Source organism: Silurus meridionalis, chromosome 4 (genome assembly GCF_014805685.1).
Source record: "Silurus meridionalis isolate SWU-2019-XX chromosome 4, ASM1480568v1, whole genome shotgun sequence".
Lineage (NCBI taxonomy): Eukaryota > Metazoa > Chordata > Actinopteri > Siluriformes > Siluridae > Silurus > Silurus meridionalis.
Genome location: NC_060887.1, coordinates 41,358,881 through 41,374,971, shown reverse-complemented (window position 1 = coordinate 41,374,971; position 16,091 = coordinate 41,358,881). Strand labels below are relative to the sequence as shown.

Genomic DNA, 16,091 nt, shown 5'->3' with positions numbered 1-16,091 from the left:
AGACGGAGATCTAATTAATATCGACAGTTCCAGAAGATTATTGATAAAACGTGCTGCTGTAGCTGACGTGAATGTGTTTAACACGGTAACATGGTGAGGTACTAATGCAGTGACTGAGGAGATTTTAAAAGAGATGAGATAATGATCTAAAATTACTTCTGACTGTGGAATTATGACTAAATATTTTATTTTTAATCCAAATGTAAATAACAAATCTATAACTATGAGTGGGTCCTAAAACATTCTGATTAATTCCAACTGAATCTAGAATGGACACAACTGCTGCTCTTAAGGAGTCTTCCTGATTATCAAAATGAATATTAAAGTCACCAATAATTACTGCTTTGTGTAAAGAAGTAGCTAAATTTGTGATGAAATCTGCAAATTCTATGAGTAAATCAGAGTCGGGCCCCTGGGGGTCTATAAATAATAATTAATGGAACTGACTGACTGGACCTGCTTTTGGACACTAAATATTTTATGTCGGTGTAAAAAACATTGAAAGGTTTTACATTTGTGTTTAGTATTGTGTGAAATTTAGATTCTTATTATAAATAGCTGCAACCCCGCCTCCTCTGCAGCAGAAGACAAGCTGTACATCCTCCTGTAACACAACTACACAACATTAACCTACCCACTGTTATCCACTGTAACACTATTTACTGTAACACTACTCACTGTAATACACTAACACTGTAACACACAAACACTAACACAAACACTGTAACACTACTCACTGTAATACACTAACACTGTAACACACAAACACTAACACACAAACACTGAAACACTACTCACTGTAATTCATTGTAAATCTGTTATACTACACACAGTAACCCACTGTTACAGTACACACTGTAACACTACGGAGTGTAACACATTGTATACACTGCACACTGTAACACACTGTTACACTACACACTGATGAATTGTACATGAGGGGATGGTTGAACATTGACTGGCCTGTTTCTTCTGTCAGAAGAACTGCAGCTTATCCGGGGTGAAGTTTAAATCCAACGGTTTATTATATGATGTGTAACAATAGATTACTGTTCGTAACCCCGGTTCTCTGAAACATCGAGTGGAAGATCCACCTATGGGAAGGGCAGCCATACCTGACCTCTGCAGAAGCATCCAATTGCACCAAGTCTGGCTTGACAGACAGAAGCGTGTGCTCAATGGCACATAAGAGAACGCCCCTTACCCGAGTGCATAAGGCACCTGCACGCGATACCTTTCCTCAGTGAGCATATTCGCTTCTCGTGCAACAAGTGGGGCAAACTTGGTGGATCTCTCCACTTGATGATTCAGAGAACCGGGATGTTTTAGAGAACATTTTAACATATTACAGACTGTAACACACTACACATTGTAACACTACACACTGTAATCCCACATACGGAAACACTACACACTAACACAATGTAACACTATACGCTGTGAGGCACTAACACTACATACTGTAACAATACACACTGTAAAACTACACACACTGCGACACTGTATAACTACACATGGAGACACCAAACACTAACACTGCAACACTATACACTGTGATGCATTAACACTACATACTATAACAATACACACTAACAATACACACAGTATCAAATTAACACTGCAACACTACCACGTTCTCAACTTGGGCTCCAGAACATCGACATTGAGGAGGTCAGAGGTCACATCCTGCTTTCACTTAAATGACCTTTAAACCTGATGATGGTCAACTCTAGAACATCCATTGCACAATAACAGCATGTTAGCAGAACAGCTATTTGGTAGCTATCAACCTACTGAGGTAAAACAGAATTCGAGAAACAAATGAGCATGCTAGGAAGCAAATCAGGAAAATGTGTAAGCACCAGTCAAACATTATAACTAAACGCCCCCATAAGGTCAGAATCTCTCTCTCTCTCTCTCTCTCTCTCTCTCTCTCTCTCACACACACACACACACAGACTTCTTTATTTAAATAATGTTGCTTGATCATTATGTGATCCTGGTCTGTGTGTGTGTATGTGTGTGTGTGTGTGTGTGTGTGTAGAACACTACAGGACATTCCCGATCTTGGTTTCTGTGTAAAAGGTTTGTGGTCAGGGGGAGTGCGTGTTGAGCGTAGTGGGCGGGGCCTCGCTCAGGTTTGGACACGACAGATACAGCAGTTCACCTACCCCTCCCCCCAACTCCTTTAACAGGTAACATTATTCCAGGGTCCACCACCGAGAGCCCCCTACTCAGCGTCCATCACCTGGAGTCCCCTATCTAGAGTCCATCACCTAGAGTCCATCGCTTAGTGTCTGTCACCTAGAGTCCCTTACATAGAGCCCCCTACCTAGCATCCATCACTTAGCGTCCATCACTTAGCATTCATCACCTAGAGTCCTTCACCTAGGTTCAATCCCTTAGAGCAGTGGTCCCCAACCCCTGGGCTGCGGACCGGCACCGGTCCGTGGGTCAATTAGCACCGGGCTGCACAGAAAAAATACATAACTTACATTATTTCTGTTTTATTTATGATCTGATTCTGAACGATGTTTTATTGTGGAAAATGACCGGATTCTCCTCCACATCCGTCTATGACTCACTCTTGATGCAGGTCATGATGCCTCGGTCACATGTCTTACCTCCATCCACTACCTTCTTAAAGGAGCTCCGGTCACATGACTTACCTCCATCCACTACCTTCTTAAAGGAGCTCCGGTCACATGACTTACCTCCATCCACTACCTTCTTAAAGGAGCTCCGGTCACATGACTTACCTCCATCCACTACCTTCTTAAAGGAGCTCTGGTCACATGACTTACCTCCATCCACTACCTTCTTAAAGGAGCTCCGCTCACACGACTTACCTCCATCCACTACCTTCTTAAAGGAGCTCCAGTCACATGACTTACCTCCATCCACTACCTTCTTAAAGGAGCTCCGGTCACATGACTTACCTCCATCCACTACCTTCTTAAAGGAGCTCCGGTCACTAACACATAATACATTACTGCTAAACTCAAACCCCCAAAAGAGAAAAATGAACAAAAAAACACACAGTGATTCACGTTTATTATTAGATTTATAAAACACCAGTTTTTATGCTCATAATATTTTATTTTGTTGTATTTATTCACCACACATTAAAGACCGGTCCATAAAAATACTGTCCCACATTAAACCGGTCCGTGACGGAGAAAAGGTTGGGGACCACTGCCCTGTGTGAGGTTTATGCAGAGTCAGCTGCTTTACAGTGGAACAGGAGAAGACTGTGGGTTACACAATACCTCCTGTTATCTGCTCACATTCTTCACTCTGGCATCACTGTGATCTTCTCTCTGTGTAAACAGCTCACACTCTCCACATCCCCCATACACACCTTCTGTCCTTCACTGGAGACACATTTCTGGAGTCTAGAGCACCAATATCAGACTTCTCTTACGTATTCAACAGTCTATAGTGTGTGTGTAGATGATAAATCCCAGAGATGGAGCACTTTACCAATCTAAACACTCCATGTGTTCTACACACACCACATTTGAATATACACTGGTGGGACTGTTGTAAGGGGGCGTGGCCTAATTGATCATTAGTGAATGACAACATTGTAATCCTGCTGTGCTCCAAACTCAGAAATACTTTGTGTTTCGATTCATTTTGGACAGGCGAACATGGTGCCTCCGGCTGAAAAAGGTAATCTCTGTAACTTTCTATCTGTGAGTGTAGAATCACGTGACTCGCTCATTACAGTGCTGAGTTTAATCCCAGTTGTGTCTCTATTAGATCTCTAGTGCACTAACCTTCTTTTCTACACTCTGTAGTGCATGTAGTGTATCACAACAAATCACAGTCTGTGTGTGTGTGTGTGTGTGTGTGTGTGTGTGTGTGTGTGTGTGTGTGTGTGTAGGGTATTACCGCTTTGTGGTTCTGTTCTTTAACTGCATGCTGACGTTTGGATCCTACTTCTGCTTCGACATCCCAAGTGTCCTACAGCAGCAGTTCCAAGGGGTGAGTTACACACACACACACACACACACACACACACACACACACACACACACACACACACACACACACACATACACACTTAACAGTATCTCTGTCTGTGGTAGAACCTGACGTGTGTGAACTCCACGCTGGTAAATGAGACTGTGGAGTGTGTGGAAGGACTCGGGATGACCCCACAGGAGTACAACCTGCTGTACGCTATCTACGCATGGACGTGAGTCTACACACACACACACACACACACACACCGGGTCGTGTTCTTCACACCTGAATCTTCAGTCATGTTCTACCTGAATCAGTCCACCTTTGAAGTAGAACAGAGCTGCATCACACAAAGGAACCTCGTACAGTCAGAATGAACATCATCACTAAAGTGAGAAACCAAAGAAACACAATTCAACACGTCTCCTTTCACTGGAGCCACAACTGCACCTCCACATACATCATCTCCATCAGAAGCAGCGATATTCACCTCATCACATCACCCCGGGGTTCCTGCATTTCACTGCATTGCGCTTTTCCTGGGGATTCGAATTGTGTGTTTTCGAGTTCGAGTTGTGTTGTTAATTGTGAAAACGCACAAGTGAAAATGGTTCATGAAAAGCTTAACAACTGTTTGAAACTGTTTTGTAAATGTGCTTGTAAGTGTATCTGTGACCAAATCAGTTTCTTCCCCTCTGTCAGTCATTGTGGAATAAACACCCAGTTATTAAATCCACATGAAGATGTTTCAGCTCGTGCTGCAGCATAGGACTTTGGATACTGAAGGACATTTAAAGGCAAAAACGTTTGTACTTTTACTGCAGTAATATTTTACCGAGTGTCTCTACTTTAACTCAACTACATGGTTTGTGTACTTCGTCCACCGCTGAAAAATGCTGACGTTATTGGATGCCTGCTGGATGTCCCCGGTGTCGCAACTCAAACTCTGATTGGTTAAAGCTACAGATTCATTGTTCTGGATTCTGAAGTTCCGGATGCTGCACTGCACTGCTGATTCTGCAGAACCCAAGGCAGATACCTTTGACCCCAGCAACACGTGATGTGACGTGATGGCTAAAATCTGTTTGGAGTAAACTGACATTGGTGGAAACACTATGAAATGAAGACAATAGAATTTTGGAATAATTTAATACATATTTCTAAAAATACAATTAAAGTAAAAGTCAGTGATTCTGATGGAGTTTAGACCTGCAGAGAAGAAATGACTGATCCTAGATGGCATTAAGTTTTGTGTGTGTGTGTGTGTGTGTGTGTATATGTGTGTGTGTGTGTGTTTTACAGGAATGCAGTATCCTTGGCAAGATTCCTGATCGACAAACTGGGAAACCGTTGTAAGTGTGTGTGTGTGTGTGTGTGTGTGTGTGTGTGTGTGTGTGTGTGTGTGTGTGACAGGGTTTATGAGCTGTTTGTAGATACTTGTCAGAGATTTCTAATTTCTGTGTGTGTGTGTGTGTGTGTGTGTGTGTGTGTGTGTGTAGTCGGCGTGTTCCTTTTCTCCTTCCTGTGTGTGTTAGGTTCCTCCATCTTTGCTCTCGGGTCTCATTTTAAAGCAAGTCCGTACCTCCTGCCACTCATGCTCACGGGTTCGCCTGCTGTTCGGCTCCGGGAACGGCTCTCTGAAAAGTAAACACACACACACACACACACACACACACACACACACACACACACTTGTAGTACCAGTGATCAGATGCCTGACACACGGTAATGTACTCCTCACCCCTGCAGTTGTACAGAACCGGATCACAGCGTTCTGGTTCAGAGGGAAGGAGTTAGCGTTAGCGTTTGGACTCACGCTAGCTTTCTCTCGACTCGGCTCCGTTCTCAACTTTTTCTTCACTCAGCGCTTCGAGGCTCAGTACGGCATGCAGTGGACACTGTGGGGGGGTGAGACCTCACATACACACAGACACAGACACACACACACACACTTGACTAGGGTACAAATCAAATCCATATTTCACTTAAGGAAAGAGAAAAGATTCATCATTACTAAGAAATGAATCTCAGTTGATCCCAAACATCTCAAGAACTTTAAAATTGATCCACAAGTCTCCAAAGCCATCAAATGCTATGAAGAAACAGGATCTCACGAGGACTGCTCCAGGAAAGGAAGACCAAGAGCTACCTTTGCTGCAGAGGATACATTTATTAGAATTAAATCACCAGATTTTTATCAATGTTCTCAGAATTCTCAAGCAGCAGACAAAGTTCATCATCCACTCTTCAGAGGAGACTGTGTGAGTCAGACCTTCATGGTGGAATTGCAACCAAGACCCCAAACACACATCTAGGTTCTGTATGGGCTTGTTGTTTAACACTAGAATTACTGACTTTTTATTTTCTGGTGCACGTCCTGAGGTGTGAGTCACCCCCGCGGAGATTTTCACAGTTCTTCAGCTCGATTCTCCCCCTCTTTTTGTTGTGCAAACCACCCAACACCTGTGAGGCCTGGCACATTTGCATTTGTTTACTGAGACTGAGAGAGCCTAGTGAGTTCGGGAGACCCACTAGAGCTTGTAATGTCCTAGGCAGCTTGTCTTTGCTTGGTAAACTGTGTGTCTCTAGTGTAGCCTAGAGATACAGCCAGTTTTCATCTGTTCTCCCTCGAAATTCAAGCTCTCGTGGGTCTCCTGAACTCATTAGACTCTGAGGGAGATGGTGAACTACAGTGTGAACTACCAGTGGCCATTCTACATCGTGCAACCTGTCACTCAGCACTGACCATTCAGCAGTGGCCTTTCAGCATGCATTCTGCATCACGCATACTACTGAACAGCAGCTAAGATAGCAAGAATCGCCTCATATACGCTCAGTTCTATACCCAGTAAAGTTGAGTGTTCTGAATCCTGTACCGTGTTTTGATCGACACGCTGGGGCGAGTACAATCCCCTGATCAGCGCTCACCAGATAGTGAAAATCCTAACATTTTGTCCTTTTTTTTGTTGAGCTGAATAGGAAATCTTCCTAACAATTGGTCGTGATTCTGTCCATTGTGACTGTGTATGTAAGGCAGTGGCATGGCATGACTACAGCACAGTGCTGTGCATAAAAGCAGACAGACCCAGGTGGGACAATCATTTCTTCTTCGCATTTTTGAGAACGCACATCAGGATGGCCTCTGTATCACTGCCACGCAGGAAGAACCTCTCCGCGCAACAGGCTTTGGCCTGGCTTCAGGAAATGGACGAAGCAGACTCTGATGTAGGAGAGATTTCATTTGTCCAGCAGGCCACTGATACCTCCTCAGAAGAATCCTAAAAGAAAATGGAACAAGAACCCAACATGCCTTTACGGAAGATGCACCGTGGTACTGGGAAGCCCTGTCTGAGCCAGACGGCAAAAGACGGCACTGTGTGGGTAGAGGAGGACACTGGAATGCCCAGTGCAGTAGCAAATCACTCGTGCTTCACTGCGCAAGCTGGACCCACAGAGTCTGCTAAGGTTTGTCATTGCCATAGTACATATGATATTTATATAAACTCATTTAGAGTGAGGTTCATGTAAATTTACCATTCTCTATTTGTTTATCTTCGGACAGCGTAAAATTACAAGCATGTTTCAAAGCTTCCTTTGCCTGTTAGACGTGGGAATGCTGCAGACTATTAGGGAGTGCACGGTCCATCAAGCCCGCAGAACAGAGCCGGACTGGAATTTGGCAATTCATGAACTGATTGCATTCATTTCAATTCTGTTTGTAAGAGCAATCATGTGTCCCGTTGGTGCCAGTGTGGTTTGCTGGTCAGAAAACTTTCTGGTGCCAGTAATCAAAGAGACAATGCCCCGAGATAGATTCATTTCAGTTACGCAACACCTTCGAATGATGACAAGAAGGGGTGAAAACAGACAAATTTGCTGCAATCTCCTACATCTGGACACGCTTCAACAAGAACTGTGCTGAGAGTTTCACTCCAGGAGAACACATGACCATAGATCAGACCTGGGCAAATCCGGCCCAGGTGAGGCCAATCATAAATTATAAGGATGCACCAAAAAATCGGCCACAGGAAGTTTTCTGGAGAAATACCTAAATCACTGAAACAACACGGCAGAAACACAATTGTAATCACATAATAAAATTGCCATTCTAAATATGAGAAGAATGCGGCACAGAAAAGAAGTCAATCCGAGCATGCGCACTCCGTCTGCAGCAGACATTTTTGAAAAGGCAAGAAAGTTTTCCAGTGATGTGCCAAGGAAAAAGGCATAACAAAAAAATATGGAATTCAATGCCTTAGATCACGTGGTCATCTTTGAAACATTCCCTGTAGATAATAATTATTATAATTTAATAATACGTTCCATTCACTTGAATGGGCTTCCAAACGTTCGGCAGGCGGTTGTTCTTCATGCCGGAACGAACGACACCAGGCTGAGACAAACGGAGGTATTAAAGAGGGATTTCAGGATCCTGGTGGAGACGGTACGCAGCACATCACCCACAACGAGGATCATAGTGTCAGGACCTCTTCCCACTTACCAGCGAGGGGCTGAGAAGTTTAGTAGACTTTTAGCTCTAAATGAATGGTTACAGTCGTGGTGTCGAGAACATAAACTTCTCTTTGTTAATAACTGGAACTGTTTCTGGGAGCGTCCTAGGTTCTTCCGCCCTGATGGCCTGCACCCCAGCAGAGTTGGAGCAGCAGTGCTATCAGATAACATCTCTAGGATACTTCACACCATCTGACTGGTAAGACATCAGGAAATCTTCGACAATGAGAACACGCATACAACAGACCAAATAGTTACAAGTTCACACACAGCCCAGTTTATAGAAACCGTATCTATCCTCGTAGCAAAACCAAGAAGTAAATACACAAGATCCAGAAACAATCTCATTGAAGTTAAAACTGAAAATGCCAGATAAACAAACACCAAAAAGTTTTAAAGTTTGGTCTTTTAAACATTAGATCACTTGCACCCAAAGCACTGATTATAAATGAGATGATCACAGAGAATAATCTCGATGCACTCTGTCTCACTGAGACCTGGATTAAACCAGGTGATTATATGGGTCTAAGCAGTCGACACCGTCAGGATATGTTTATAAGCATGAGCCCGTCAGACTGGTCGTGGGGGTGTAGGAACCATTTATACTGCTTCTCTTAATGTTAGTCAGATGTTAGGATTCAGCTTTAAATCATTTGAAGTGCTCGTTCTTAAAGTTGTACTTTCAGACATACATAGTAAACTCGCTCTGGTCACCGTGTACAGACCCCCAGGACCCTACGCTGATTTTCTTCAAGAGTTTGCTTGTTTTCTATCAGATCTCTTGATCAATTTTGATAAAGTGCTGCTTGTAGGAGATTTTAATATTCATGTAGATGATGTAAACGATGCTCTAGGATTATCATTTGTTGACTTATTAAACTCTTTTGGGGTTAAACAAAACGTCACCAGACCAACTCATCGCTTTAACCACACACTAGACTTAATAATATCCCACGGAGCAGACGTCACTGATATAGATATTTTACCTCAGAGTGATGACATCACAGACCATTACCTCATACTGTACACACTACCGGTAGAGCAGATTAGCCGTGTTGCACCACGTTATCGACCTGGTAGGACTATTGTTCCAACCACTAAGGACAGATTCATAAATAACCTGCCTGATTTATCTCAATTTCACTAAACCCATAACTACTATTAATCTTGATGAGATAACTAAGAACATAGACCTTATCCTCACTAGCACATTAGACACCGTTGCCCCTATCCGGTTAAAAAAGGTTAGAGACCAAGCACCTGCATCTTGGTATAATAGTCATACACATGCCCTCAAGAGAACAGCACGTAATCTGGAGAGAAAATGGAGGAAAACTAAATTGGAGGTATTTAGAATCGCGTATAAAGACAGTATGCTCAGCTACAGACAGGCGCTAAAAGCTGCTAGAGCTGAACACCTGAGCAAACTTATAGAAAACAACAAAACAATCCCAGGTTCCTTTTCAGTACAGTAGCTAAACTAACTACAAATCAGGGCTCTGAAAATTGTGTTCCATCACAGTTTAGTAGTGAGGACTTTATGATTTTCTTCACTGAAAAAATAGATAACATTAGAAAAACAATTGTGGCAGTTCAACCTCTGACAGCATCTCCTGAGACAGTGTTACCTTCAACTCCACAACTCCACTGTTTTACATGTATAGGACAGGAAGAGCTGTATAATGTTATTGCCAAAGCTAAATCGACAACATGTCAGTTAGATCCAATTCCTACTAAATTACTGAAGGAAGTGTTATATACAACTGGTGAGCCTCTTCTAAATATTATTAACTCCTCACTATCTTTAGGTCACGTCCTAAATCCCTCAAGTTAGCAGTTATTAAGCCCCTCATTAAAAACCTAATCTGGATCCAAACACGTTATCAAATTACAGACCAATTTCAAATCTCCCATTTATGTCTAAGATTTTAGAAAAGATTGTCGCTGCACAGTTATGTTCCTACCTGCAAGAGAACAATATCTTTGAAGAATTTCAGTCAGGTTTTAGGCCCCATCATAGCACAGAAACTGCTCTAGTTAAAATAACTAATGACCTGTTTTTAGCTTCAGACCAAGGCTTCATCTCGCTGTTGGTTTTACTAGATCTTAGTGCTGCATTCGACACTATAGACCATGATCTCCTCCTAGATCGCTTACAAAATTACATCGGCATTCAGGGACAGGCATTAAGCTGGTTTAAATCCTACCTGTCCGATCGTTACCATTTCGTAGATTTGAATGGAGAGCTATCCAGGCTAATGCAAGTAAATTATGGCGTGCAAGGTTCAGTTCTAGGACCCTGCTCTTCACAATATACATGCTTCCGTTAGGAAATATTATTAGAAGGCATGGAATTAGCTTCCATTGTTATGCTGATGATACTCAGCTATATATTTCATCTAAACCAGGCGATACAGCTCAATTAACCCGGATGACTGAGTGTGTTAAGGAACTAAGAGATTGGATGACCCATAACTTTCTACTTTTAAATTCTGATAAGACTGAGATTTTGCTCATCGCCCAAAACTGGTATACAGACGCTCCAGCATCTCAACCTGCATTTAGACGGATGTTCTGTAACCACTAGTTCAACGGTAAAAGACCTGGGTGTTATTTTAGACAGCGACTTGTCTTTCAAAAATCACATCAATCAGGTTACAAAACAGCCTTCTTTCACCTTAGAAATATTTCTAAGCTAAGAAATATGTTGTCTATATCCGATGCAGAGAAGCTCGTCCATGCGTTTATGACCTCCAGAATAGACTACTGTAATGCGTTACTAGGTGGATGTCCTGCTTCATTAATAAACAAGCTTCAGTTAGTCCAGAATGCAGCAGCCAGAGTTCTTACAAGGTCAAAAAAATATGATCACATAACCCCGATCTTATCGTCCCTACATTGGCTTCCTGTTAAGTTTCGAATAGACTACAAACTATTACTTCTCACTTATAAAGCACTAAATGGTTTGGCTCCTGTATCTATCCAGTCTTTTAACACGCTACAATCCGCCACGCCCCTGAGATCTCAAAACTCTGGGCTTCTAGTAGTTCCTAGAATAGCAAAGTCCACTAAAGGTGGTAGAGCATTTTCACATTTAGCTCCTAAACTCTGGAATAGTCTTCCTGACGGTGTTCGGGGCTCAGACACACTCACCCAATTTAAGTGTAGATTAAAACGTATCTTTTAGCAAAGCCTACACATAACACACATCACATCATAACCTTGTGCTCCAGAACATCTGATCACATGCACATTATCAACTTGTGCTGTTAATATCATGAACAGCAGCTACGCTAATTCCTCTCCACTGCTTCTCTTTCTCTCCCCATCCCGAGGCATCCTGAGGTTGCTCCAGCTCCAGTCACCTCCCACCTCGTGATGATTACGGACCTTTAAAGAAGTAGATGCCGAACTCACAAACATCCTGAACCATCTAGAGACGTACCAGTGCCATTTGGATCCCGCTACATGTGTGGAGTTTTGACATTGGACCTCCTGGAGTGTTTAAAGGCTCTGGCATGGAGAAGCTGATGCTGGATCTGTGGTGATCACAAATGCTGAGCTTATAAAACTCGGAGCTACTAACCATATAGACTGTTTAAGACTGCAGAAAGAACATTACTTATAATCTTATACTCCAGTAATCATGTTAGTTCTCACTCCAGTGTTCTGTATTGTTGAAAGATTTATGATCAAACTCTTGATGTCACCCAGATGAGGATGGGTTCCCCTTTTGAGTCTGGTTCCTCTCAAGGTTTCTTCCTCATAACATCTAAGGGAGTTTTTCCTTGCCACAGTCGCCACGGCTTGCTCATCAGGGACAAATGCACACCATTCACCATCACTGTTGATTTGTGTAAAGCTGCTTTGAGACAATGTCTGTTGTGAAAAGCGCTATACAAATAAACTTGACTTGACTTGACTTGACAATTATTTCGTATACCAGACCGTTGCTAATAATAATAATTGACCGCTGTCTGTCTGTCAAGACTATGAATGGTAACAAATAAATAATAATACTTTATATTAATAAATAAAAAACTTTTGTAATTGAATTTATTCTTCGAATTGCAATTCATTGATTTTAGTGAGGTTAGGATAACAATAATTTTTTTTTTTTCTTATTTGACCTATACACCACAATTTCACAAATATTTACAGAATAGTTTTATTCTTCCGATGACCAGTACCAGCTATTCAAAATATCTAATTTAGTGCATTTTACAGTGAAAGAAAGTTGAGCAGAATGAAGTTTAAGTTATTGTTGGTGTGGCCCTCTGACACAATTCAGGTTTCTCATGTGGCCTGTTGTAAAAATCAATTGCCCACCCCTGAAATAGATGAACAGCTGTTCCCTACCAAGGTTCGTTGTCCATTCACACAGTATATCGCAACCAAGCCAGACAAATTTGGGATCAAGTTCTGGATGGCCACGGATTTGGAGACCAAATATGTCTGCAATGCATCTCTCTCTCTCTCTCTCACTCTCTCTGCTTTTACAGTGTGGTGTACACGTGTTTACCCAAGTGGCACGGATGTATTCCATAAGAGAGGCAACACGCAGGTGGCCAGTAGTGGTTTTTTACAATATGCTGGACCTGGCGGCGGTGGATGCCTACATTTAGCACAAGGCATGCACAGGGTGGACAGGCAAAATAAGATTGTTTCTGAGTTTTCTTCTGGTCTCTGAGCTACTCTGAGTAAAGAAATGCAAATGTGCCAGGCCTCACAGGTAATGGGTGTGTTTGCACAACAAAAGCAGGAGAACAATGGAGCTGCAGGCCTGTGAAAATCTCAGCAGGGGTGCTACTAGGTGTGAGGGCCAGGGAATTTACGCAAATTTAAATTAAATTAAATCTAGTGTTAAGAAGGAGAGTGCTGCATCAGGTGACATGGCCTCTACAATCACCCCATCTAAATCCAGCTGAGATGGTTTAGGATGAGTTGAAACAGAGAGTGAAGGAAAAGCAGCCAACAAGCACTCCACACCTCTGGGAACTTCACCACCATTCCAGGTGGCAGAGAATTCCAAGAGTGTGGGAAGGTGTCATCAAAGCTAAATTGAGCTACTTTGCACAATCTACACACACACACACACACACACACACACACACACACACACACACACACAATATGTTATATACACAACATCTCACAAAAGTAAGTGCACCCCTCACATTCAGCAACCAGTGTAGTGTATCTTCTCGAGGGGCAAATCTATAGAAATAAAACATATATTCTAGAGGAGTCGATGTGCAGCAGTACTGATTTACTGTCCCCTAACAATAACAACATACAAACATTATTGTCTAAATAACTGCAACTAAAGTGAGTCAACTCACTGACACTCTAAAATATCCCTAAGTTTTATTTCTATAGTTTTGTCTCTGAGAAGATGCACTACAGTCGCTGCTAAATGTGAAGGTGTACTTAGTTTTGTGAGATACTGTGTGTGTGTGTGTGTATATATATATATATATATATATATATATATATATATATATATATATATATATATATACACACACACACATACAGCCATACACATTAACTGACAAAAGGCATTAAACTGTGTGAATGTGTGTAGGTACACTCCTGTGTGTGCTGGGTTTCCTCTCAGCTATAACAGTCAGTGTTCTGGACAAAGTGGGAATGAAGCAGCTGGGACTGGACGGAACCATACAGGAGGAGTCACGCAGTGGTAATGTGATTTCACCATCATCATTATCACCACAATCTTCACCACTATTATTATCACCACATCACCATAATCACATTACTATCCTTAGCATCACCACCATTACCATTATCACAATCATCTTTACCATCACTACCATTACTATCATTGTCTTCAACATTATCACCACCATCCCCATCATCGCTACTATTAACATCACCACTATCACCATCACTATCATCACTCAATCACCATCATCACTATCAATACTATAACCATCTTCACCATCACTACCATTACTATCATTGTCTTCACCATCATTAACACCATTAACATCACTACTATCACCACAATCACCATCACTATCATCATCATTTAATCACCATCATCATTATCATTACTATCACCACCATCACCATCATTGCTACCATTAACACCACTATCATCACTATTTATTACAATCATCACCATCACTATCTTTATCATCACCACAATCCCCATCACTATCATTATCATTACCACTATCACCATCTTCACCATCACTGCCATCACTATCATCATCACTATCATCACCACAATCACCATTATCACTATCATTATCATTCCCACTATTACCATCTTCACCATCACCACCATCACTATCATCATCACTATAATCACCACAATCACCATTATCACTATCATTATCATTCCCACTATCACCATCACTGCCATCACTATCATTATCATTATTACCATTATCACTATCACCATCATCATCACTGATGTAGCACTATCAGCGGTCATAACACTGAACATATACAGTTATAATTGTCTGATAACTGTGTGTGTGTGTGTGTGTGTGTGTGTGTGTGTACATATTTGGTTTTGTGTGGTTTACCAAGGTTTCATTTGGGCTTTTGTGTGTATGTGTGCCACGTTCTTTCTTTTCTTTCTATATTACACTGATAATACGAGTCAAAAGGAATCCTAGTCTTCCCCAAACATGCTCGTACTCCTACACAGATTTAAACTGGTAATATATTCTCCTTCTACACGCAGTACGAGTACACGCAGATTCCACACATTAACCATGTACAGTGGTACCTCGACATACGAGTGCCCTAACATACGAGTTTTTTGAGATACGAGCGGTCACTTGGTCGATTTTTTGCTATGTTACGCGAGCAAAAACTTGAGGTACGAGCTCGAGACGCCGCTGCAAGATAGCGAATCGAAGCCAGTAATCGAAGATTGTGATGAAAATTAAGATAAGCAAAGAAGAAAAAGTAAAAATGTTAAAGTTTAGGGATATGTAGTGTACAGGAGTGATAGTAAAAAACTAGTTTTCCCTCCGCCTCCGCTTAACACCAGTTCAGCTTAATGTCTCGCAGCACCTCTGAGCCAGCATGTAGGAGCTTCTCAAGGGTGTGTGACTGCTGACCACACTGCAGGAGCTTCTCAGGGGCGTGGAGATGTTACCTGACCTTCTGCCTCCTTACTGCTGCTAAGAGCATCACTATGGTGTTCAGGTCTGAACATGTTCACGACCTAGCTGCTTCTCTGAAGAAGGTGTTCCAGACTTCTTACACAAACACACACACACACACACACACACACACACACACACACAGTTATAAATGTACAAACCCGATTCTAAAAAAGTTGGGACACTGTACAAATTGTGAATAAAAACAGAATGCAATGATGTGGAAGTTTTAAATTTCAATATTTTATTCAGAATACAACATAGATGACATCTCAAATGTTTAAACTGAGAAAATTTTAAGCGAAAAATACGTTGATTTTAAATATCATGGCATCAACACATCTGAAAAAAGTTGAGACATGGCCATGTTTACCACTGTGTGGTGTCCCCTCTTCTCTTTATAACAGTCTGTAAATGTCTGGGGACTGAGGAGACAAGCTGCTGAAGTTTAGGAATAGGAAT

At 41.9% G+C, this 16,091-nt stretch overlaps 1 protein-coding gene across 1 annotated transcript; it reads left to right on the top strand.

Annotated features, from left to right (window-relative positions):
* The first annotated feature begins 3,110 nt into the window (after window positions 1-3,110).
* On the top strand, window positions 3,111-14,534 carry LOC124384264 (major facilitator superfamily domain-containing protein 1-like). The gene is given in 8 exon segments (XM_046846973.1): window positions 3,111-3,675; window positions 3,890-3,990; window positions 4,095-4,204; window positions 5,275-5,324; window positions 5,472-5,578; window positions 5,580-5,616; window positions 5,722-5,880; window positions 14,072-14,534. Coding segments are annotated over 8 exon segments (951 nt in total). The 5' UTR covers window positions 3,111-3,653; the 3' UTR covers window positions 14,437-14,534.
* The last annotated feature ends 1,557 nt before the right edge of the window (window positions 14,535-16,091 follow it).